Genomic DNA, 25709 nt, shown 5'->3' with positions numbered 1-25709 from the left:
TTGTTAATGCACTGAAAAGAAAAATGAAGCTAATGTGGAAAGGGGGGTAGTATTTTCTGACATAAGGAAAAAAAGAACCAGCCATGTTCTTAAATTTTTCTTAGGAATCTCCTTAGTGTGTTAAATTGTGTGCCCTCTTCTTAAAGACAAGACAGTATTTGCGAATGAATCCGTCACACAACAGCAGTCGTGACTTAACGGGGCCTTGGTTCTTTGCTGCATTCTTTTTCTCAAAAATCAACATAGATTATGTTCATTAATTTTTTTGAGACTTAAAGAAAATCGTATAGACTAACATAGAAATACCTTGGGAGTTTCCAAAATCAAGGTTAGGAAACATTGATTTATAAATTACAAAGATCATCTATATATGTGTGTTTCTTAGTGCAAGGGGTTAGAAATCTTTTGATAATTTAATAGGATTTTTGGACATATTTTAAAAATTAGAATCTGAATAATTTGATAAAGAAGAAACAGCAACTGAGGATTTGGTTTCACACTCTATGGAGTTCGAATTAAATTTTACTTAATTTTTTTTTTTAAAGTTTAGAAGGTTGTGTTCTTTCTTTTCATGCAGTCTACTTCAAAACACATTGTCATTAGCTAGCCAGTATGATGAATTTGACACCACTTGCTTTTGGATGATTTGGAATATTAGTAAAACAGTGTCTGAACTGAAAAGGTAAAGACCTGCTTGCCTCCCACCAAATGAATAAAGAGAGGTTGTATGTTTTGGGACAATTTTCAGCTAAAACAGTGATCTCCAAACTGTGTTCTATGATACAGTATTTCAGTGAAAACTTCTCCGTCACATGGCCCTAAAACTTTGGTAGAAAGTGTTAGTGTAAACTGTGTACCATATGCCCCTGTCAGCCATTCACAGGGCGCAGGCACTTAGAAAAGACCCTGAAAGTTTACGGAGAGGAAAACTTACTTTACATATGGCGAAGTTTTCTCATGTATCATCATTAATGTTGAACCAAAGAACAGAGGAAGTGGATATCACTAGGTTCTGTCAGGTCGGTAGACACAGAAGATTGTGCGCTGTGGGAGTGTACATTTTTAAGCAGATAAGATTACAGTGAACACATGACTATAGGAGCTAAGTGTGCTGGTGTAAGTGGTCCAGTTTTAGAAAACGGCCCTTGCAGGCTCTCTGAACACCACCCCGCTCCTGCTGTGCCTGTGGCTAATGCCTGGAATTCCACTCTTAGGTCCTCAGTCTTTAGTTTAAGCCTGTTACAATTTAAATCCATTAAAAAGAAGTAACAGGTTCAGTAACTGTGTAACATTATTACTTGGGCAAAACTCCTTGATGGATGAAGAGCATTAGATGTGGACTTTGTGGAGATATGGGATGAAAACGTATCCACTGAGTTGAAACCATAGGGTTAGAATCCCTTCCTCACCCTGAACTCCACCCCCCACCCCCACCATGAAAAGAAGTCAGGACATTTTCTCTTTAGGCTGAAAACAGTGTTGCCAATCAAGATATTTTGTGTTAATGCTCTGACTAACTACATAGCCTAGACAAGGAGAGCAGAAGAAATTTAATATCAGTTTGCTCAGTTCAATGGACTAAAACTAGGTCTAAAGTCAGAAAAACAAAACCCAAACTTTACCTAGAGTTGTATAACTTACTCTTCTTGCACATACCTCTCCTCCGACTCCTCCCTGCTGAAGAAAGAAACCTCAGCCCTTCTCTGCCTCACGCCTGCCCCCTTGTGGGCTGCAGATCTGTCGTGGTGCCCAATTGCATCTCCTGACTGTCCCTGTCCTTCCAACACTTGTATTTGCCACTTAGCACATACGCCTGGCTCTCTCCCAGAATGGAGCAGTTTCTAGTCAGGAAAGTTAGGCATTGTTAGTCATTGCTGAGCACACAGCCTAGGACACAGTAGTCATTCACAGATACTTGGGATAGGACTAGGTTGAGGAAAGGTCCCTTGGGCCGGGAATCATAAGCCTGTGCTGCTATCAAGGACTATGGAAAACAGTCTGGCGGTTCCTCAAAAAACTAAAACTAGAGTTACCATATGACCCAGCAACCCCTCTGGGTATCTGCACCAGAAAACTCAAAAACACTTATTCACAGAGGTATATGCACCCCTGTGCTCACTGCAGCATTATTCAGTGGCCGGGACATGGAAGCGCGAGGTGTCCTTCAGTAGAGGACAGGGTGAGGATGATGTGGTGCGTGTGTGCGGTAGAATACCACTGAGCCACAGGAAGTGGTGAAATACTGCCATTTACGACAACATGGGCAGACCTTGAGAACATTGTGCTGAGTGAAAACAGTCAGTAAAGAAAGCTAAGAACCGTATGATTTCACTCATAGGTGGGATATGAAGCCGAAACTCAGAGACACAGACGGACAACAGGATGGGGGTTACCAGAGGGGAGGGCGTGGGGGACGGGAGAGGGTAAAGGGGCCAAATGTGTGGTGATGGAAGATGGTGTGACTGTGGGGTGTGGGCACAGTGCATATACAGGTCATGTGTCATAGTAATGTGCGTCTGAAGCCTGGATGACCCTATTCACCAAGGTCACCCCAATACATTTCATTTACAGAAAAGCTTACTTCTTGGATAGCCTGAAAACAGGTCTATTCCCCATGTTTCTCCCAAGCTCTCTCAGCAAGATGGCTTCAGTCGGAGCCTGACGTGTCAGGTAACTGCTGAATTTTTTAAATATTTGTCAGGTTATGTATAAAGCTCTCAGAACAGTACCCAGTACATGCTAAGTGCTGTATAAGTGCTTATGAAAGAGATTAATTAAATAGAATCCCACTTATTTATACACGTAGACAGCTGCGGGATCATCGAGTTAGTTGTGTTCTGTAAGGACACTATGCTTTGTTAAAGCTCACCTGATCCTGAATTTATCTAGGTTTTGTATTTGTTAGGGTTACACTGTGACCACTGTGCTAGTGATGTACGGTCAGTATAGTGTGGACCAGTGAGGCAGCCCCGGCCTCAAGGCGTGTAGTTCACTGGGATGGGCAGACTCATTGAACACTGTTTTCGCTTATGGAGGCTCGGTATATTCTCCACTTAGCTTTTCAGGACTTGGACCTGAGTACTTCCTCCAGTGTTTTCACTATTGCTAGAACTCCTTATATTCTCTGTTTGTCGATGAACCAGTTCCCTCCTCTGCTTCTTCAGTAGTGCGGTCAGACGGATCAGTGTATAGACGCTTCATCCAGGAGCCTCGGATGGTCGCTCCGCCAGCAGACATCTCTGTTTCTCTGAGGCTTTTCACTTTTAGCCTTTCCCAGTAATACCTACAGCTTACCAGCGTCCTCTTTCACTGGCTCCTTTTTCTTCCACATTTTATTCAGGGGAACTCTGACAGCCTGTGATTTACCATTGTGGATGAGTGGGGGGCTAGGAGCCTGGATAAGTGGAGTTGGTGGTATCCAGGGGTCTCAGTTAGGCAGAGCAGAGGGAGTGTGGAGGGGGAGATGCTTCGTGTCCATGGTTGCAGAGAGCGATGCCCAAGGGAAATTAATAGAGGTAGTGCACCGTTGGATTTCTAGCTCAACAGAGCAAAGGCAAACAGTCCAGGGACCTCAGCAGTTAGGACTGAGTGTGGTTACAAATGGCACTGAACTTAACAATGTCTTAAATAAGTAAGGAATTACTTTTCTCATAAAAAAATTTTGGATGGCCCTGGTTGGTGTGGCTCAGTAGTTGAGTGACGGCCCGTGAACCAAAGTGTCACTGGTTCAATTTCCAGTCTAAGGCACATGCCTGGGTTGTGGGCCAGGTCCCCAGAAGGGGGTGCATGAGAGGCAACCACACGCATTGATGTTTCTCTCCCTCTCTTTCTCCCTTCCTCTCTCTAAAAAATAAGTAAATAAAATCTTTAAAAAAAAAGTTTGGAGGTGTAGTCCATCACTGCTGTTAGTTCATAATCGATGTCAGGTTTGGTGCCTGTCTCTTTTCATTTTCCTCATGGTTGAAAGATGGCTGCCACAGCTCCAGTCATCATGTTTTCATTCAAAAGGAAGAAAGCAATGTCTCTGCTGCTTCATATTGAAGGGAACAGTTGAACTGGGCCAGGTATGATTTTGTCAGGGATAGAATGGATGGAGGATGCAAATTTGATTAGGTAGACGGTATTTCTGCAAAACAACTACCAGTACTCTGGTTTAGGAGACAGAAGTGTAGCAATTAGAAGTCTGGACTTTGAGTTAGAAAAAAGCTGTGTTAAATTCCATTCATGACGCTTATAAATTGTCGTCTTAGATGAGCTTCTCGGTATCTATAACCCCTAGTTTCTTCATCTGTAAATGGAGATAGTAAGAGTACCTGTCTTTTAAGTTATTGTGGAGATTAAATGGGAGTAGATACATGAAATGTGTATCTGGAGCCCAGCACCTAGTGAGTTCTCAAAACGGAGATGTATTCTACTGCTAGTAATGTTGTTATTGCTTTTATTATTGTCATTGTCATCATCATCAGAATTTGTTAGAGCACACGATACTTTAGGGTGAGTAGCAGAAGGCACCAATGGAATATTAGACTGAATTCAGATCCTGGAAAGTAGAAATTCTAGAATTTTATTCTCTAAGCATTTGTCAGTTTTGAGATGCCATGAACAAACCTGTCTTATTTGTCCATTCCGTATTTCAATACTTCGTAGCCCTTCATACTTAAAAAGTTTTGTGCTCTTTAGTTTTCATGTATTAAATTAAATATAAAAACTGGGCCAAGTCAACCCAGTAAACCTTTCTCAAGAGTAAATTTATGACATTTGTGTCAGAAGCAAAGTACGTGGACGTCCAGCGTAAGTTGACACTGTTAACTGTCTCTAACTTAATTTCTAAATGCCCTTTTACCTTACCGGGTATCACTGTAAATTCTATTTCCCATTTTTGGTTGTAGACTTAACAGCTGAAATATTTTCTTCACTTAGGTTTTACATTTTTAAGTTTACTCATGTATTCACTTTGGATTTTGACATTTAATAATTCCTCTGGAATCCTTGGGAGAAATTACATCTATGATATAACATGTCCTTAATGGGGAGGAAATAAATGCCACACTCCAAGCAATTATACAGGTAGTATTAAACACATTAAATATGCATAAACATTTAAATGTGGGTTTAAAAGGGAGGTAGGTTAATATCTAACTATCCATATTAAGAAACTATTTATATTCTGTTTTCTGATGAGGGAAATCTAAACACGAATAGCCTTAACTCAAACCTATTAGTTTTGTAATAGGAAGTTCTGTGAGAGGCAGATAAAACCTCTGTAATAAGTGTGTAGTTTAAACTGTTTGTCTGAAACATACATCATTACCATATGGTTATATGTAATTTCTATTGAAGACTGTTGAAAAAGGAACCCATAGCCCATCTGTTATGAGGAAACTACAGGATATGAGTGTGTGTGTGTGTGTGTGTGAGAGAGAGAGAACACACACACACACACACACACGTTCAGTGCCTTGAGAACAAATGTGTGACATCCAAGGAGATCCAGATAATTTTTAGTGAATAAGCAGAATGGATCCAGCTCGCAGGCATGCTGTATTCATTCATAACTTTTCCGGAGTCTAGGTCAGGACCATTCTCCCTGCCCAGTTCACAGACGTCCTTTTCCCATCCTTTCTCCTTGCCTCCTGTGTTTTCAGGAATTCGTGAATGACTCTCATATCCTGATGGTGCCCAGGACTTGGCCAAAGTTTGAGGTGACCCTTTCTGATTAGACTCTTACCCTGGAGGAGATTTGCGAGGCCTCCTTTCCCAGCACATCCCTCTTTTGTTGAGGAATCAAGGTCTCTGGCGGTGGCTGAGTGAAAAGGAATAGAGATTAAAATGGAGGTGTGACTAGTTGAAAAATAGAGACGGGATTTTAACCTGAAAATTGTGTGTGAACAGTCTGAGAGGCAGCATTGTCTCTGTAAGTGGTCGGGAAGTGGTAGCTGCAGTAACCCACACGGCCCAACCAAGAGCTCCACATGCTGACGAGCTCCCATTCAGAGCCTTTTCCAGATTCACCCATCTATACATCTGCTATTGGAAAGCATGTGAGTCTCCAGGTACAGTGAAGCAGTCGCAGAGATAAAACTGCCCACAGAGAAATTAGCACAATTTTTTTTTTTTTTTTTTACGAAAGACAGGTCACTGTAAAAAGTAACTCCGCAGAAATCATCAGTTGTTGAGAAAAAGACTTATAATGACATTGAGGTATGATAATCTCAAATATGTTCTGCATTGTTTTTAAAAGCTTTGTGTTTAAAATTCATAGCACTTTCTAATCCTGATAAAGTAGCCTAATTTTCTAGCTTGCTTTGTTCAGTAAAATATATTTCTAAATCCATTTTAACAGCTATTTCTTCAATTTGAGTAATTTTCTCTCGAGTTAATAGATTCCACACAAGCATACCTGACTTTTAATGCTAACATATACTATGTATTCCAAACTTGCTTTCCACAATGGGAAGCACAATCAGAATGAAATTCAGTTGTTTAAAAGCATATCTATCTTGTTATTTTGTTAAAATGCTTCTTCATTTTACTCTTCTTTGCCAAAATATAGTGATACCAAATCACATTTTACCTCATATTGAGGTTCTATCTCCGTCTTTTCTCCCAGCAAATGAGAAGGAAAAAAGAATGTGTTAGATATGGTTGTGTCATTTTAAGATAAGATGACTTTAAAAAACTACCATATCAATAGAGGATATTTGCTTAACATAATAAATCCCTCCACCAGTAAGTTCAGCTGCACAGGCTGGCCAAAAAAGGGAAGCATTTTGACTTTGAGGCATTTGGCATCAGTGATTTGATTTACAGGTTGATATTTTCACTTTATATTGAGTCTAAAACTCGTTGCTATTTTATTCCAACCATCACATCTATACAATAACAATGCGCATTTCTGGCATTTTCTTTTGATCACTGGGTACTAGCCTAATGTCATGAATCTCTTTTTTTTTTTTCCTTTTCAGCAGTGCCACTACCATCTCTGAAAAACGGAGGGAAATATGATGGGGACAGATAAAGATTTTTTTCTTCAGGTAGCCAGGCGGAGAGAAGACAACTTCTATAATGTTGCCGTTAACAGTGCAGAGGCCCATTAAGGAAGGTCTTGTCTTGTGCACTGGTGTGTCCCCAGTGTGTGCAGTGGTACTAGCACATAGTAGGTGCTCAGTGAATGTTAGCTGAGTGGGTGTTGAAGGATGGGGAAACAGAGTGGCTGGCTTGAGCACAAAGCTGTGAGCACAAGTCACATGCAGTTTGTAAGCATGGTTTGGAATTATTTCTCTGTGTTTGAAACCTGAAAACAAGACCAATTCCAGGCAGGATTAAGGGGCCAGCTAGCTGGCCAGCTTCCCAGGGTATTAATCCATAAGAGGCACTGAAACCACTGAAAATGTTCAAAACAAGAGAAGAATGTATTTACTAGGATTCCTCCGCTGTGTGGGGTTGGGATTGGACATAAGAAGTAGGCACCTGTTTGTATGTTCTCCAAATAGATAATCCGCCGCATTCTAAGGAGGGTGAGTCCAGGTGGTAACGGAACTTGCATTTGGTAAGTGAAGTCTTCAGACACAGGGACAGTTGTTTAGATGAGAGAGAATAGTTAAGTGCTGTCACCAGGGAACTTCTTATTCTACCTCGGGCAGGTTTAAGCCTTTTTTTTCCTAAATAAATTAAAACCAACACTTAAAGGATATTAGTTTAAAAGGACATCAAATTGTAGCTTAGGCAGGGTGAATACAGATTTCAGTGTCTCATTGAAGCCCTAGACCGTTCCTGCCTAATAAAGATATGTAATTTAAAAAATTTTAATAGCCACATTAGTAAAGTGAAAAGAAACAGGTGAAAGTAATTATAATAATAAATTTTATTTAGCCCAGTAAATCCACAATATATCATTTCAGTGTGTAATCCATATAAAATTATAGTGAGCGACTTTACTGTTTTTGGCTCTATGTTTTCGAACTCCCACGTGTATTTTATACTCACAGCACATCCCAGTCCGGACTAGCCGCTGTTCACGTGCGCGGCAGCCACGCAGGCGCGCGCCTGCCGTGGCACAGGGTGCAGGCTTCGCTTGCGTACAGGGCAGGGCCGGGGACTCCCAGCTGGAGTCAGGGAGCTGGTCCTATAAGGCCCTTTCATCAAAATTCTCTTTGGACAGCATGAAATTCTCAATGTTGATACCACTGTTTAAAAATATTCTTAAGGAAGGCCCTGGCTGGTGTGGCTCAGTGGATGAGTGCGGGCCTGTGAACCAAAGGGTCACTGGTTCGATTTCCTGTCAGGGCACATACCTGGGTTGCGAGCCAGGTTCCCATTTGGGGGCATGCAAGAGGCAACCAATTGATGTTTCTCTCCTGTCAGTGTTTCTCTCCCTCTCTTTTTTCCTCCCTTCTCCTCTCCCTAAAAATAAATAAATGAAGTCTTAAAAAAAGAAATATATTAAACAATTTAAATCCTCTCTAAAATAGATATTTTCATTGATTGATAACTTTCTAGCATTATTACAACTCTGAAGCCATTTCAAATAAACTAAGTTTTAGAAGTGAAGGAAAATTCCGGCTTATTAGACATAATTTAAAGACTGTTGTTTGTGTCAAGGGATTCTGCCACATATCCTTGTATGGTTAACATAATTGCTTAAAAAATTGTGCCAATAGGGGACATTCCTGTCAATTACCCAGTATTATATAGTTCCCACCTTGTATTGCATTTGGATCATACTGTTTTACATTACTTCAAATGGCCACATTTTTTATTTTATTGAGGCGAAGGCAACTACAAGGAATGTGGTTATCACGAGCCAGTCTTACCCTTGGGGTATTTGGGATAGCTTCTAACTCCAAGATTGTGATTGCTTTCTGATTGCCATTGAGCTTGAACATGCCGCACTGCTTAGTTCTGATGCACTGTTGCCTTTCTGATCAGATAGACTGGACCGACTGGGAAGTATTTCCAGAGCTCACTCGTGAGTGAGAGAGCGAGTGTTTTTTTTTTTTTCTTTCTTTCTTACGTTTTTTCCTCTCTCTTCTAGAAAACGGTTCCCCTCTTTTTCACAAGGTTATTATCTCTGGATCACGTAAGGATGTCTTTGTGGTATAATTGGTCTCCAGACTGAGTATTAGCACCATATTGACACCTCCACGGGGACCTTCTGCTTTCATCTTTACTCCGGCCAGTGCTTCAACCGCAACGCTGCATCCTTATGTCTCCCCAAATTATTTTCAGGCCTCTGTTGAATGAAATAACATAATATCAAAGGATACGTTTAAGTTGGGGCTTCCTATTTTTCTACATTATATTTGTTAGAAAACAAAGGTGCCCCATTGCAGATTGCAAGTATAAATTAGTATCAGAATTACCATATAAAACTCCCTCGCTAACTTGAATCAGTCATTTTTTAGAGCATGATAGAAAACGTGGTGCTAATGAGTGATGTGTCCAGAAGCTCTTATTATTGGGTTGGCATGAATTCCACTTAATGACAAGCTTCCTCAAGCAGCAGTTGATTTGAATCCTATTTTTCATTAGTGAAGTATAAAATGTTAATAATACCTTCCATTGTGCTGTTCTCTCGTAGCATAGTAGCACGTATCTTCCATACTCACCAAGACCGTCTTTCAGATCCCACTAGTAACTTCCTCTCTCATAAATAAGGGTTGTTCAGGAAATGAAAATGGATGTTTTCCCATTGTCGGCTGTATGTTTTTCTAATAATCACATCTGAAGCTTATTATACAGCCATAGCCTTAAGATATTATTTTTTTAAATGTACTACTTTGGTCTTAATACTAGTTTTTAATCTCTTCTTGTTTCTATGAAGTCTGAATGAGATTTTCAAAATTGAATAATAATTTGATCCGTTAATCTTTTGAAGCTAGTAATTTTATTTTCCTCTCTTTGCAGTCTCTGAGGTTCGCAAATGAATAGAGCTTCATTACTGCAGTCTGCATTTAATAACCATTATCCATTATCTTGTAATTAAGACTCCCTGTAACGAATCATGAGGACAATGCAAAAATACATAGTACATTTCTTTAATGAACTGGAAAATGTTCATCTTGTTCTATTTAGTAATGAGTTGCTGAATAGTCATTAAATCCACTGGAGAATAGAGCTAGATGGATTTTGAAGACTGTCTTGAGTTTGTGGTTAATCTATTAGAATTAAAATTTCATCTTCTATTTTTATCAACAGCTGATTAGAAGTCATTCTGTTTGACCAAATTGATTAGAAGACCATATACAAGGGCAGCTGTTGTTTAATGAAAGTTTTTAATGAAACTGTACCATGGAGACTTGTAATTATGAGCCTTAGAAAAGCTTTGAGTTGCTTTAGACCACAAAAAAAGTATTGTGCTAGAGATTTCAAGTTAGGAAAATAAAAAAATACAATTTAATATAATACTATAAATTTATTATTAATTTTAATTTCAACTAATTACAGTTGAGTACTATCCTGTTTAACGTGTTACTTTGGATTTTCCAGATCTTTCATCTCCTAAGTTAGTCATTTCATTGAAATTGTGGGCATTGATGAAAAAACACTTATATGGATAGCTATTCTAATTGTGAGATATTTCTCGTAAGATTTTTTCCTCGAGCTGAGCAGAAGTGAGCTTAGCTAATGTTGGATTTACATAAGCTCTGAGGAGAGTCTTTGGTGTTCTGTGGTATTGGATATTTGAAATCTAGCATTTATTTCTCTAAGGTAATTTTATTTTAGCAGAGGGGCAAAGGAAGCAATTTTCAAATAAGAAGTAAAATAAAAGTGTGTTCCCACTTAGTCCCGTTGCAAAATCTATTGGTTTTTTTTTTTGGACAGTAGTGAAATACCAATGTACTTTCTAAAGTATTTTGTGTGATTAAAGCTTGGTCTTATTCCTGCGTTTAAAGAAGTAGCTTGTGGCGCCTGCGTGCCTGCACTGCTGTTTCACTCTCTTGTGCGTCTCTGACTGTCCGTTGTCTTTCCTCCAGCTGTCTTACAAGACACAAGGTTTAGCATCTTAAACACTGATTTCAGATGGTCAGAAATCATGCTTCCTAAGGGACTTTTACATCACATGTTCAAAAACATACTGGCACCGCCTTCCCCAGGTATCACCATCACCCAACCCCATGCCTTGTGTCTCTCACAGGGTTTCCTTAGATGGATCCATTTATTATCCTTTGGGTGAGTATTACAATTTCTGTGCTTGTTGTGGTTTGTTTTTTTTTTTCCTCTACTGGGGTGGTTCTTTTATCTGCCTTCCCTTTTTTACATTTTATTTCTCCTTCAAGGTTTATACCAAATTCTACCTAAAGTGAATTACTCTGAATCTTTCCATTTCTAGCTGACTGCATTAGTTTGTTGTCATATGTCTAAATACCATAAATACCATCTGTACTTTGTGTCTCCATCCATACCTGATTTCTAGATCATAAAGGCTGACCTTAATATTTAAGGACTTCTGGTTTCAGCTGCAACATATGAAGAGTTTGGAGGTTGTCATTCCTGTCCCTTAGAACATGAAAACGCCGAATAAATAGAAAGTCAATGGATTTTCTGAGACCCATTAAAGAACTTATGTAGCAGGGCAAACTCTCGTCTTGAAATCTGGAGAGACAAGCAAATCCTGAGAGTTACAACTGAGATCTGCTTACCTGCTAGAATCATAAACTGGTAGGAACACTTACATGGTAAATTGGACAAATAGTTGGAAACTGAGTATGACCCCAGGACTTTTGTGGGTTTTACCTCCAGGAGCATGCAATTTCTCACAGTGAAGAGCCAAGAAAGATCCCTCCCCTCTTGGCTCTGGCAGAGGAAGGGGGAGATAATCTGATGAGGAATATTTAGGAAGCCCAAAGTAAGCGGGAAAGGAAAGGAACCAAAGATACTATAGGATTTGAAGACTCTGGTCCCTATAGATATAGTAAACATTAAAAGACTGGGGCTAATACTCCTCTGAGTTTGTTTGGGATAGCATAAAATCTTGTTAATGGCCTGTTTATACTAGTATGTTAGTTATATCCTGTTACCCAATACATCATGCCTGGCTTTCAGCTAAAATTATGAGAGATGCTAAAGGCAAGAAAAAAACAGTCTGTAGAGAAAAACAGGCATTACAATCAGATTCAAATATAACAGAGATGTTGGAATTATCAGAAAGAAACATTTAAAAGAGCTATGACTAATATATTATTGACTCCAATGGGAAAAATAGTATCAGGAAATGATAGGTGATGTAAGCAGAGTGACGGAAACTCTAATAAATAATGATAAGGAAACACTGGAAATCAGAAACACTGGAACAGAAGTGAAGAATGCTTTATGAGCTCCTCAGTAGATAGGATTGAGCCCATTAGTAGCCAGGCTTATCAGTAGATGTGGAAAGAATTAATGCCCATTGAGATAGGTCAAGGGAAACCTCCTGATGTGAAAAAGAAAGACAAAAAAGAAAGGCTGAGAAAAACAGAACAGAATATCCAAACATTGTGAGACAATTGCAAACGGTGTAACATATATGTAATTGGAATACCAAAGGGAAAAAAGAAAATGGAGCAGTCAACATATTTGAAGTAGTAATGGCCAAGAATTTTCCAAAGCTAAATGACAGGTGCCAAACCACAGATCCAGGAAGTTCTAGAGAAAGAAAATACCTATCGAAGAAAAAGGAAATGATTTGTAGTCTTTTTATTAGAGACTTTGTCAGCAAGTGAATAGAGTGAAATACTTAAAGTGTTGAGAGAACCCCCACCCCCACCACCACGAACCTAGAAATCTATGTTCGGTGAGATTGTCTGTTAAAAGTAAAGGAGCTCAGACATATGGAAACTGAGGGAATTCATTGCCAGCACATGTTCCCTATAAGAAATGTTAAAAGAGGTTAGGAACTTTTGGTCATAATGGAGGTGTAGGTAGACATACTTTGCCTCCTCACACAACCACAAACTAAACCTCAAAACAAGAAACACTCAGAACTGTCAGAAAATCGGACTGTATGGAAGTCTGACAACTCTCTCAGACAGGCAGGAGGGCGGAGATGTGGAGAGGTTGGAGAGAGGCGTCGTGTGGTGTGGGGAGGCAGCAGCAGTGGTGGAACGGGCAGTCCCACATTCACCTGAGGTGGATGAAAATTGGGAAAGATACTTTGGGGGTGAGTAATCCAAGCCCCAAGCCAGGCTACACAGCCCAGGGCTCCTGTGCCAGATAGATAAATCCCCATAACTTCTGGCTGTGAAAATCAGTGGGGGGTGGGGCAGCAGAAGTAACTGCTGGGTTTTGAAGAGATTCTGCTTGAAGGGCCAGCACGATCTTAGAACGTATGCAGACCCACCCACTCTGGGATTCAGCAGCAGGGCAACAGCTGGAAGGGCGCCAGTTGCATACAGGGAGTTGGTGAAGTGACTGGAAATGGGGAGGGTGCTGGGCAAACCTCCAGAAACTAGGCAGTGACAGTGACCCCTCCCTGAACCCTCCCCCCAGTGGAGCCACAAAATGGTGAAACTGGTTGCCCCAACCTGGTGATTACCTAAGGCTCCTCCCCACACAATTTACAGGTTCCTTTTATAGAGTCAAAGCAGCTCCACCAATACACAAAAACAAACACAGAGAGGCTGCCAAATCGAGGAGACAAAGAAATACAGCCCAAAGGAAAGAACAGAACAAAACCCCAGAAAAAGAACTAAATGAAATGGAGATGGCCAACCTATCAGATGCAGAGTTCAAACACTGGTGGCCTGGATGCTCAAAGAACTCGCTGAGTACAGCAACAACATAAGGGAAGAAATGAAGGCTACACTAAGTGAAATAGAGAAAACTGCAGGGAACCAAGAATGAAGGAGAGGAAGCCAGGATTCAGATCAACAATTTGGAACATAAGGAAGAAATAAGCGTCCAACCAGAATAGCAGGAAGAAAGAAGAATTTTTTAAAAATGAGGATAGTATAAGAAGACTCTGGGATATCTCCAAACATACCAACATCTGAATCATAGGGATGCCAGAAGGAGAAGAGGAAGAGCAAGAAATTGAAAACTTATTTGAAAAATAATGAAACAGGAACTGTCCTTCATTGCTAGTGGGAATGCAGAATGGTACCACTACTTTGGGAGATAGTTTGGCACTTTTTTTAAAGCTATCTTGATCTTATACAATCTAGCGATTGTTCCCTAGGCAATTACCCAACTGATTTTGTCCCCACAAAAATCTGCATGTGAATGTTGATTGCAGCTTTAGTGATAAATGCCAAAAACCAGAAGCAGCCAATATTCTTTAATAAGTGAGTGGATAAACAAACAGTGGTATATCTATATATTGGAGTATTATTCAGCAATAAAAAGAAATGAACCATGAAACCATGAAATGACATGGGTGAACCTTAAATGCAATTGCCAAGGGAAAGAAGCCAGTCTGAAATGCTCTGTGATTCCAATTATATGACATTCTGAAAAAGGCAAAACTGTTCATATAATAGAAAGATCAGTGGTCACCTGTGGGAAGGGGGATGAAAATGTGAAACACAGGAAGTTTTTTAGAGTAGTGGAAATATTCTGCATGATACTAAATGATGGACACTTGACATTCTACACTTGTTAAAACCAGTAGAAGTTTCACAAAGAGTGAACCCTAATGCATGCATATAAAAAAAAACATTTAGGGGGCCAAGGGATTCCAAAATAGAATGCAGACTGTGACCACAGAAGCCGACTGTATTACAAATGTGTGAAAACCCCCCACTAAGGAGGTGGGAGAAAAAAGTGCTGACCTATGTAACTTCATAAATGAGTGTGGTTTATAAAGCTGAAGGCAAAGAAACTACATTAGCACTCTCCTGATGTTGATAAAGTTGTGTCTGTTGATGGATGGTTAACAATTCTGATAGCACTGTACGTGATTACTGGGTGTGAACAATCAAACAGGTGGCAGGTTTCTTGAAGCTAGAGTGGGAGTTTACAGTTAATCAAGGGCAGAGGGCTAAGGTGATCCATGTAATGGGTCAAGAGTTGGACACATCAGCACAGCTCGTGTTTAGTTGAATGTACATATAGATAGCTCCACGTGGAATTATTGATAGATATGTGTGTATCAATGGGTTAGTATGCATGCATATATTTTCTTGATGAGTCAGCTGGGAGGGCCTCAAAGCAAGATCCCTTCAGTAGCAATGAGTACACCCAGCACCAGGATCTTGGTTTCCAGTGCCAGTCTCCACCAAAAGCAGGCAGCACTCTTTGGAGAAATGGCTTATTCCAAGACTGGGGCAGAAAACACTCCAGGTGGGCCTGGAGCATTTGTTAACAGAAAAGGCTGGAAAAACAAAAAGTCCATATGATGGGGGTACGCAAAGGAATACAGGAAGCAACTGAAAGAGCTCCTGGTGGCCAAAGCTAGGACCATTTGAGCAACAAAATAAAGCAATACTGGATTATAAAGCCAAGTATCAAATAAATGTCTTTTGAGTCTGTGCTGAAATAAATAAATGATTGTAAATGAGTGAATGAGTGAATGAGTGAATAAAGAAACAAATCTCCCATGCAAAAAAATCCAAATAATTTATGTAGTTATTCTCCCGCAAAGGAGGTCGATTGTGACTCCCTATTCCTTGTATGGACTTCTTTCCAAAAGTTTCAGTATTGAAAATAGGAAAAGGGGGGCAATTTTACAGTGGGGATACCTGGCAAACACTACCTCCACCAAGTGCCTGGGGTGAACATCACCCTGTAGTAAGTCCTGTTGACAGTATGTACGTGTGGTACGATGGGGCGAAAACGGCAATCGTTACCTCTGTGGTCTCCCTCCCTGGACACTCATAACCCCAGTGTAATCACGAGAAAAACATCAGACAAACCCCAAGTGATGGAAATTTTACAAAACATCCAACCAGTACTCCTCAAAACTACGAAGGTCATCAGAATAAGGAAAGTCTAAGAAACATCCCCAAAAAGCCTATAGAGACATGACAAATGTGTGGTGGGATCCTGAGTGAGACTGGAATCTGAGTAAAACTAAGGAACTCTGAAGTATGGAATTTGGTTAAGAATAATATGTCAGTATCAGTTCATTCATTGTAACAAATGTGCTGTCCCGAGTTGTTGATAACAGGGGAAAGTAGGTGTGAGATAGAAGGAAACTCTCTGCACTGTCTTTTCACAGTATTTCTGTAGATCTAAATCTGTTCTAAAATTAGAAGTTTACTTAAAAATAAATAAATTAAAATAATATTTTTTTCTGAGCCGCCTGCCCAGCTTTGATAGTGAGCCTAGAATGAAATTCCAAACTGTCTTCCTTTCCCTCTCGGTCAGCGCAAGGTGGAAAATAATGTGCCTTTTCTTGGTAGCTGTGGCCATCCATCCATCCATTCACCCATCTGTCCAATCGCCATCTAAAATGTGTTTATTGAGCTGCTCACATGTGTCACACTCTAGGGACATGCGTAAGAAAGATAAAGCACCCGCCCTCGGATGTGCTTACAATACAGTTAAGAAAGGGAGACAGACAGACAAATAATGTGTAGGCCACTGTTACTACTCCTGGGCTGCTGTTGCTCCCAGGGTAGGAGTTCTGCTCTGCTCCTCCCAAATACACTAGGAGACTCTCCTTCCTTACCCGGCCTCCAAACCCTTCCTTCTTGTGGTTAACATTAGATGGTGTGCTTTTTAAGCAACCATACCTTTAATTTAGGTCCCCAAATGTGGTCTCTGTCTTTCATATTAATAGTCTTCTTTTCTAAGGTGCTTACAGGAATTCAGATGATGTCCAGTGTTGTACCTAAAAGCCTTCTTGTGAATCCACAGTGTCCCATACTAGAAACCAGATCTTGGGCCCATCATGAATTATTTTGGGATGTTCCCCTCACCTTCTTACATCTATTTGGAGGCTTTGATCTATTATTTTGCTTGTCTTCTGATGTTGTACGAGCTAGGTTCCATGGTCATTCATTCATTCATTTATTAATGAACTTAGCATTTGCATTTTGCACTTGCTGTTTCCCTGCTTGTGAAGTTCTTTTCACAGATTCCCTTTATTCACTCTGGATTTCTCTCATCAGATGCCTTTGTGAAGACTCGATTTAAATACAGCTCCCTCTCCCCAAGTCCATCACTCTCTTACTTATTTTATTTCACAGCGCTTATCTCCACCTGGCTTTTGTTACATGTATATATTTATTTATTGCCTTTCTCGTCTAGAAATTCTCACCATTGCAGGAACTTTGTCTGTTTTGTTTAGTGGCCTATTCCTAGCATCTAGAACAGTCTAGAACATAGTATGCACTTAGTAAATATTTGTTGAATGAATGCATGAATGATGGGTATGTCTCCATTTCTCCCAAATGGGCCTACCTACCTACAGACCCAAAGAAAAGAAGGCTCCCAGTGACCTATTCAATATGTCAGAATTCCTATGGTATTTCTACGGATTGCGAGCCTACCGAGGTTTTTGCTCCTATTTGTGTAACACTTGACAGTTTTCAGAGTGCTTTCACATTAGACTGTCTCTTTTGATTCCTTGGATAATGCTTTGAAGCCAGTAAGAATTTTCAGGTCTATTTTACAAATGGGAGCGATTAGGAGATGGAATTTGCGAGGTATTTCAGAGGCAGAGCTGGAAACCAGATCTGCTGACTTCTAGCTCATCAAGTGATTACCCAGAATTATGTTTCATCTCCACATTGAATGGTTTTGAGGGCAAGGGTTTTAATGACTTGTTTTTATATTATTCATGTGCTTTACACACAGTGCACTTACTAAAGGTGTATTGATTTGAACTTTTCAGTCCACAGAATAGTGGTGGAAGTATCTCTTCCAGCCGAAACTAGAGGGAGACGTTTTGGCCACTTTTTTCCTCCACTTGCATCGCCTGCTTCTCGGACAGACATTGAGAGAATCAGAGATTCACGTTACCTGTGCATCCACAGATGCAGTGGGCCAGTCCGTAAATTTGCACAGGAGTCACCTAGGGACCTTGTTGATACTCAGATTCAGTTGGTCTAGTGTGGGGCCTGAGAAGTCTGCATTTTTAACAAGCTCCCTGGCAGTACCTGTGCTGCTGGTCTGTGGTCCACACTCTGATTATTTCGGGGATAGGGAACCACATGGAAGACAGAAGTTCTGTTTGGCCATCTGTGCGGCCCTAGTGAGTTTCTTGGAGACACTATAGCGTATTGGGTAAGCTATATCGTTTGGGTTAAAATTCTACCTCCTCTCACTATGTAACCTCACACACGTTACTTTACTTTTTGGGCCTCAATTTCCTGTTTAAAAATGGGACCATTTTAGTACTTAACTTTTACAGTTGTCATGAGGATTAACTGAGTTAATTCTTTTGGAGCAACTACAAGTAGTGCACAGTGCATCACCCAGAGTGAATTTTAACTGCTATTATTTTATCTTTGTCTCCTTGTGTTGTTCTGTTAAACATCAATAGGTATAAGATAGTTTGAGCCCTGGCTGGTGTGGCTCAGTAGGCTGAGTACCGGCCTGTGAACCAAAGGGTTGCCAGTTTGATTCCCAGTCAGTGCACGTGCCTGGGTTGCAGGCCAGGTCCCCAGTAGCGGGCAGAGCATGAGAAGCAACCACACATTGATGTTCCTCTCCCTCTCTTTCTCCCTCCCTTCCATCTGTCTAAAAATAAATGAAGTCTCTTTTTTAAAAAAGATATATTTGAGAGACAGGAAGTTGTTTAAAATATTGCAAGTTATGAAATAGCATGGTGTCTGTCATGAAAATCCTCATCTGGTTGGAAGACAGTGCTGTTATTAGCACGCAACTAAGTGAAATCAGCTAGCTAATGGTTCGTCTGTGCCGTCACAGCTGTGCCGCGTCCTTTCTAGCAAGCATGAGGACGTGAGGGGAAAAGGACTTGGCACTCCAGTTTTGTAGTATTATATGTTATTATATTAAGTGTTATGTGATGTTAAGCAGAGGGCATAAAATTGCTTTATTCATCTTAGTTGTGCCTTAAATAAACCAACTTGATTTTAATTGGTGATATGGAAATACAGAGGCAGGAGCCCCAGGGGTTCATGACAATCCATCTGGTGCTCAATTTAATTCATCTTATAATAAGGAGAAGAAAAATTATGGAAGGAATTATTTTTAAAAGAACACATATATCTTTTTAAAAAAGTTTTTCAACTAATTCATGAAAAATAAAGTTGTATTCCTCAGGAAAAAAAGTCCATAACTCATTTCTTCCATTGACTCAGAAGTGTAAAAAAATAAGTTTTTAAATTAACATACAGTGTTTCTTCCTTTTGTTTTAGGATCAGATTTTATTAAGACTTCTACTGGGAAAGAGACAGTAAATGCCACCTTCCCGGTGGCTATAGTAATGCTGCGGGCCATTAGAGATTTCTTCTGGAAAACCGGAAACAAGGTATTTTATTGCTGGCAAATCTTTCTTCAAAGTAAAGATAATGTTATTTATAATACTGGTTAGAACCTCGATAACTGTCTTTGTGTGAGTTCCCCTTAGTAAGATAAATGTTGAATTTACCTTTCACTACAAAAGAACACATTCGCGGAGAAAATGAGTGATTAGCAGAAGTGAGTGTGAGGGTGGGAGTCAGTAAGTATGATCAACATGTAAACTTACTTTACGTTTTTTTATTAACCGAAGACAATTTTATCACTGACAAGAAATTCCTAAATGGGTTCTTTAACGAACTAATTCTGCTGCAACACAGAGGCTTTCTGGTAAGGCGTTGGCCAGCAAAAGCGGGTTAATGCAGAAATTAAACTTCCTTGAGGAATGGAAAGAATTGCGGAGTAACATTTATTGAATGATAAGCTGTGGTGGCGATATGAAAAGTGTGCAGTATAATGGGAAATAATCTTTTCCTGTCATTATTGAAGGACACACATAAATTGGTTTTTCTGTTGGGAAACCCCCGGTCCAGAAAAACTTATTACTTTTAATAATATGAGGTGAAGAGAAAATTCTTGAGGAGATGAACTTATTAAACAAAATAATGAAATGCTGTGAAACAGCAGGGAAAAGGTAGCTAGACGTTATATAGCTCTTGAATTAAATATCCATTTTTGCGTTTTATGGCAGTTAGATGTGCTCTTCGGAAGACTGTTAAGCTGAGGAGGGTGTATGCTGGCTTTTGTCAGCTTTTCGAAAAATAATACATATTTTTTGAAACATGAAGTTAAAAGAAAAAATGCGTATGAGGTGTTTTTTAAAGTGAGTTTGGATTTTCCTTTTTTACTTCAAGTTGCTTGTTTAGTTGCAAATTATCTCAAAGAATTTTTTTTTTTCGTACATCACTGGAGAGAAAGGTAATTTTTTTTTTTTAATGGGACTTTCCTTTCCTCAGAAAACATCTTTTAAAACCAATCTCCTGATTTCTGCCAAATAGAAACCCCTCCAAAAGACCTTTAATCCCTTTGCCGACTGGATGTGATGACTTTATATGTGACCATAGCTTTAGTTTGTTTTGGACTTAGAGACGTTTTTTAGAATGTACTAGATTTGAGAGGACATGAACTCCTTCTAGAATTTTCTCCTTCAGAATAACTTCATATCTTAAAAAAATAACAAATAGGTGAAGTACCTTCTGTGATCTACATGTGAAAGTTGACCCAACTTGAGTCATCTCTACTTGGTAGCTTTTCTGCAGTGATCCACATTTAAAAAAAAAATGACGTAAAGCTATAAAAAATGAGACACCCCTATCTTCAGCACCCCTCTCTCACAATGGAGTGAGTGGACCCACCACTTACTACACCAGAGGTTCTTATCCTCAGCCCACGAACACACAAATAAATGCGAATCTGTTTGTCGTGCGGAGGCCGGGGCCTCCTCCCTGCAGTTCTGTGTCCAGGGGAGACCTCAGGCATCTCTGCGTTTCGTAAGCTCCTTAGCCGGCACTAAAAGCATCCTTTGGGAACCCAATCCTGTTTTGGTTTCAACAAACATTTATTGAGTCATTAATTATGTGCCATGTTAACCTATCCTATATGCTAAGGACACAAAAATGTACAAGTCTTTTCCCAGGAGATCCCCTACACAACCAGCAAAGAATTTCAGTTAAAGTTTTAGATGCTCAATGTTCTAGACCAATGGAGAGAGTGAGGGATATATCGTTGTCTTTCAATACTTTTTTTTGTGATTGTGTCGACCCTTTTTCTCAGCTAATAAGCAAAGTTATGATAGTTTTAATGAAATATGTTAATGGATATGGGCAGGTACAAGTCAAACTGTATTCATTTTAATCACATTTGATTTCATACAGTGAGGTGCTGCAGGTGTATCTCGCAAATCAGGTGCATCCTCCAGGTTGTTGACAAGTTGCCCGGGCAGCCCCTAGACTGTGAAGTTTCTACATTATTGATTTAAGGGGCATTTTAAAATGTGATCAGCCACCTTTCAGACCATGATTAGTGTCATTCCTGAGAAGCAGAGGTTTAATATTTCATAATTTCATTGCAGATTTATGTTTTCTATATCCTTTCCCTTAAAAAAGTACAAACTTATGCAAGACCCTCTCCTTAGAAGCATTCCCGCACAGACTCGCTAACACAACTGAATCACATGGAAAATCTATATGCAGAAGGGCCTTAATGATAGAAGTGCTCCTGGGATTAATATGTATGCTAATATTGGCTAATTGGGATGTTATTTATTTATTTATTTTTTGCCTCTTCTCAATAAATAACCTCATCCCATTCATCTTCCCCACTCCTCCAGCTCCCTTCACTCTTCCAGAGTCATTGGGGCTCCAGAGCCATCGGCAGATAGAGTTAGAATCTATACAGCTGCTGCTTAGCTGTATGACATTATGTGGTTGAGGCAGGGAAACCAGTTGGGGGAGGCCTTTGCTGATACTCCTTGTGAGAACTGGTGAGGGGCTACACTAAAACAGTGGAGGTGAGAGTAGATAGGAACGTGTGCACAGGGGGCATATAGAAGCGAAGAAGTCAGGGCTTGACTGCTCATCCATTGAAAGAGGTGTGATGAGGAAGATGGTAGAGTCCATAGTAACTGTGAGGGTTCTAGCCTGGCTCGGTATTGTCTCCCTTCTCTAGTATTCTGTCAGCAGCACTCTGCTGGTGCTGCCTATGAAACCCTTAGCTCTGAGCGGTCAAGTGCGCGAGCTTAAGTGTTTGGGCCATGGGGTGTTTTCTTGATTGCTTCCATCTAGATGGAGTCTCTACTGCCTAGTCAAGTTCTTGAGACAAGTAAATCCAGATAAGCAGATTTTACTATATGTGAAACACATTTATCCTTTTCTGATGGATTCAGGGACATCATTTGTAAACATCACGTATTGGCTGATTGTGTTATTTTTTGGTCACCCTCAAAAACTACTGAAGTGGGAAGAGCCCCTACACTGTCTTTTTCTACTGTGCTTATTTAACTGGTCTGGCTACTTTTTATGAGGTCTGTCCAGAAGGTATCCAGCCATGTAATATGAAAAATAGAGACATTTATTGAAGAAGATACGAGATACAGGAAACACTGTACACAGGACAATGACTCCTCAGTCCCCCTCAAACTAGGCACCTTGGAACCTCACACAGTTCTCCTAATCGCTATCAGCTGCCCTGTTGTATTTTCCTGAATCCAATTGACTGTCTGAAATCTCTTCCCCTTCAAAGGTGATTTTAGTTTGGGGAAAAGCCAGACATCACAGGGCACCAAATCTGGGCTGTAGCAGGGCTGAGCCATCTGGGTGTTTGATGTTTTGCTAGAAAACTCTGCACGAGACATGATACTTGAGTGGGCGTGTGGCTGTGATGAAGCTGCCAATCACCAGTTGTCCATAGCTGTGGCCTTCTGAGTCATCCGAATAGTTTCCACAAAGGAATGTTTAAGCTTAATGCAACATTTGATGCAGATCTATTGCTGTACTCGTTCAGTCATTTTGAATGTGACAACCACACAGTACACATGCTCACTCAGCAGCATCTACTGTCCCCAGTGACGGGTACAGTGAAGTCATCATTGTTCATGCATGCGCATTCCAGTCCACTCTCTTTGGCTGCCAGGTTACATCAATGTTGCCCAAACTGTTCTCGTTATGTTAACAATGGCTAGATTTTTTCCAGACAGACCTCAAAAACTGTCTACTTACAACTTAGGTAAAAAAGTCCCTGCAGTTAAGTTGATTAAAACAACTGTCAACCCTCCTTGCTGATTGCTTGCTGCCCATTCGGTTGTGTGACCTTGTCGATTTGCTCCTCTTGTTTTAAATACACTTACATGTCTTTTTCACCTCAAGAGGAAGGTCTGAAAGGTGTCTACACAGGCTTACCTGTAGGAATATAGAATGAATGGGCTTTTGTGATATGTTTTCCTATTTATTGACACATTTTTTTTTGTTTATCTCAGGTTCACAGCTGTAGTCTAAATGGTTGAGGTTTATGGCTTTCCGATAAGTGAAATGTTAATGAGGGTTATTCACTCTCATTAGTGTCTGCTCAGAAGCAGTGACATTCCTCCCATTAATCCTGGGAAAGTCATTTTGTAGTGTGAATGGACATGAGCCAGTGATCTAAGCTGTTTTGCTGGGTGAATGGAAATAGACGAAAAAAGGAGAGTGAGAGAATCAAGTCTTGTATGAATGCAGTACCATTTTCAAAAGTAATCTGGCAACAACAAACTTCGTTCTCTTCCCCACCTTCCCTTTTAGGTAGGCTTTAAGCCAGCAGGAGGCATCCGCACAGCGAAGGATTCCCTCGCTTGGCTCTCCCTCGTGAAGGAGGAGCTGGGAGATGAGTGGCTGAAGCCAGAACTCTTCCGAATAGGTGCCAGTGCTCTGCTTTTGGACATCGAGAGACAGGTGAGTAATAACCCACTGTCCTTAGAACAAGCTGACGACTGTTTCTGAGAAAGCAATGAAAAGTCATCTCTAGGGCTGTGAGAACTAGAGAGGAACACTCATCCGATTTACATCATCATACCCAAGTCTGCTTCTTCCAAGCAAACCTGCTCCTTCCTGAAGTAGGTTGGATGGAGATTTTGCTGAAGTGCATAATAGTAGGGCTTTATAATGAAATGTTAATTAAAATTATTAATTAGTATATAATAGTATAATTATTATGAAACATTGATTAAACTGATGAATTGTTATTTAATAGTATAATTATTAATTGATATGTGTAATAATATAATGATTACTAATTAATGGAACGGCTTTCCTCACAGATTTATCATCACGTGACTGGAAGATACGCAGCTTATCATGATCTTCCAATGTCTTAAATCAGCAATGAACTCCAGAGAAGTTTTTTTTACAATGTTTAAAAATTATTTTTCTACATAATTTTTAAAATTACTTAATTCAAAAAAGAGGGAACAGGTAACTGTCTTTTTTCCCCTGAAATTTCCATGGAATGTAATTCAAAGAATGAAAGAAACATACCAACTAACCCACACACGGCACTCATTTCAGGCACATGTGAAATGGTCTTAATTACTAGATCTGTACTGTTAACTTCCTGAAGGTTTTCTCTTAAAAACTCTGAGTTAAATGTTGACAATAGCTTTGACAACATTAAATTCGAAGGGAAAAAATGTTAAACCGCCCAAGAAACGTACTGTAGCAAAGGAAAACGCCACGGCACTCGAACGACTTCAGGAGGCACTGACTCGGCCCTGATTTCCTGCCATGAAAATCCGTCTTTAATTGTTGCAGGATATGCTCTTTTATTAATTGTTTTGTTAATGAAGTTTCTGTCATTATTATACAAAGCTATGGGTGTCATTGTTTTAAATAAAAACCCAAACCCGTGTACTTGTTTATTTTTTAACTTTAAATGGTGGTAGTACATATTGAAAAGTTAATCCATGAAATATATGAAGAGGTTTTGTTAATGATTTTTTGAATCCTGAATCTCTCCAGTAGACTCCTTGGGTATTTATCTCAGATAAACACCCCCTCCCAGTACATTATTAGTGAATACAACTTAGGTACATATTCTGAAACTTTGAAGATTTTTCTGGTATATCGAATAAGGATAAAACAGCAGAAAATAATGTAGCACAGTAAGTGTTAAAATCTTTACATACATCAGTTTATTTAATCCTTGTTTAATCCCTTCAACAGCTATGTAAGTACATTAAGGTTTAAATCCTTCCAAAAATGAATACTGATATTATCATCCTTTTATACAAATGAGGGACTGAGGCACAGAGAGCTTATGTAAGTTGCCAAAGATCACAGAGCTTAAAAGTAGCAGTCCAGAATCAAGCCGAGGCAGACAGCGTGGCTCCTGAGTCTGTGCGGTCACCCCCGTGTGTACCGGTCCCTGTGCACACACAGACTCGTACACTGAGCTCACTGTGGGCTACGCAGAATGACAGTCTGCACCGTCGTCTACTGCTTCCTTTGCCCACTGAGGTCTCAGCTTTACACCTCTGCCTGTTTTGCTTGCTAGCACCTTTACCACATTATAGCGCCTCTTTGTTCTTAAATTGTGATTTTTTTATGGAATCTTTTCCTTCCTGAATGAATCTCCAGCTACTCGTAAATGAGAAATGCTAGACTAGGAGTCAGTTGTGTTTGCATCTCTCATCCGCGGAATTCTGGCTCAGCCTCTTCCTCTTTCCAGCTTCGTGACCTTGGTCCAGTCACTTCACCTCTCTGGACCTCAGTTTCTTCGTCCGTAAAATGTAAGGGTTGAGGCAGGTGATATCGAGGTGCTTTCAGCCCTGGAGTTATAGTACCCTAAGGATAATTAAAACAAATCCAAGAAAATGTTTTATGGCTATAAAGAGA

General features: G+C 40.0%; 1 protein-coding gene across 1 annotated transcript in view; it reads left to right on the top strand.

Annotated features, from left to right (window-relative positions):
• DERA (deoxyribose-phosphate aldolase) overlaps nt 1–24720 on the top strand; it is an 89818-nt gene extending 65098 nt beyond the window's left edge. Inside the window, exons 7-9 of the mRNA XM_053921766.2 lie at nt 19245–19357; nt 23622–23771; nt 24137–24720. Of these exons, the coding sequence (XP_053777741.1) occupies nt 19245–19357; nt 23622–23771; nt 24137–24193 (320 nt within the window). The 3' untranslated portion in view covers nt 24194–24720. The remainder of the gene's footprint in view (nt 1–19244; nt 19358–23621; nt 23772–24136) is intronic.
• Nucleotides 24721–25709: the final 989 nt, after the last annotated feature.

The sequence above is a fragment of the Desmodus rotundus genome, chromosome 3 (assembly GCF_022682495.2).
Source record: "Desmodus rotundus isolate HL8 chromosome 3, HLdesRot8A.1, whole genome shotgun sequence".
NCBI classification, from domain to species: domain Eukaryota; kingdom Metazoa; phylum Chordata; class Mammalia; order Chiroptera; family Phyllostomidae; genus Desmodus; species Desmodus rotundus.
This window is presented reverse-complemented; position numbering and strand designations above follow the sequence as displayed.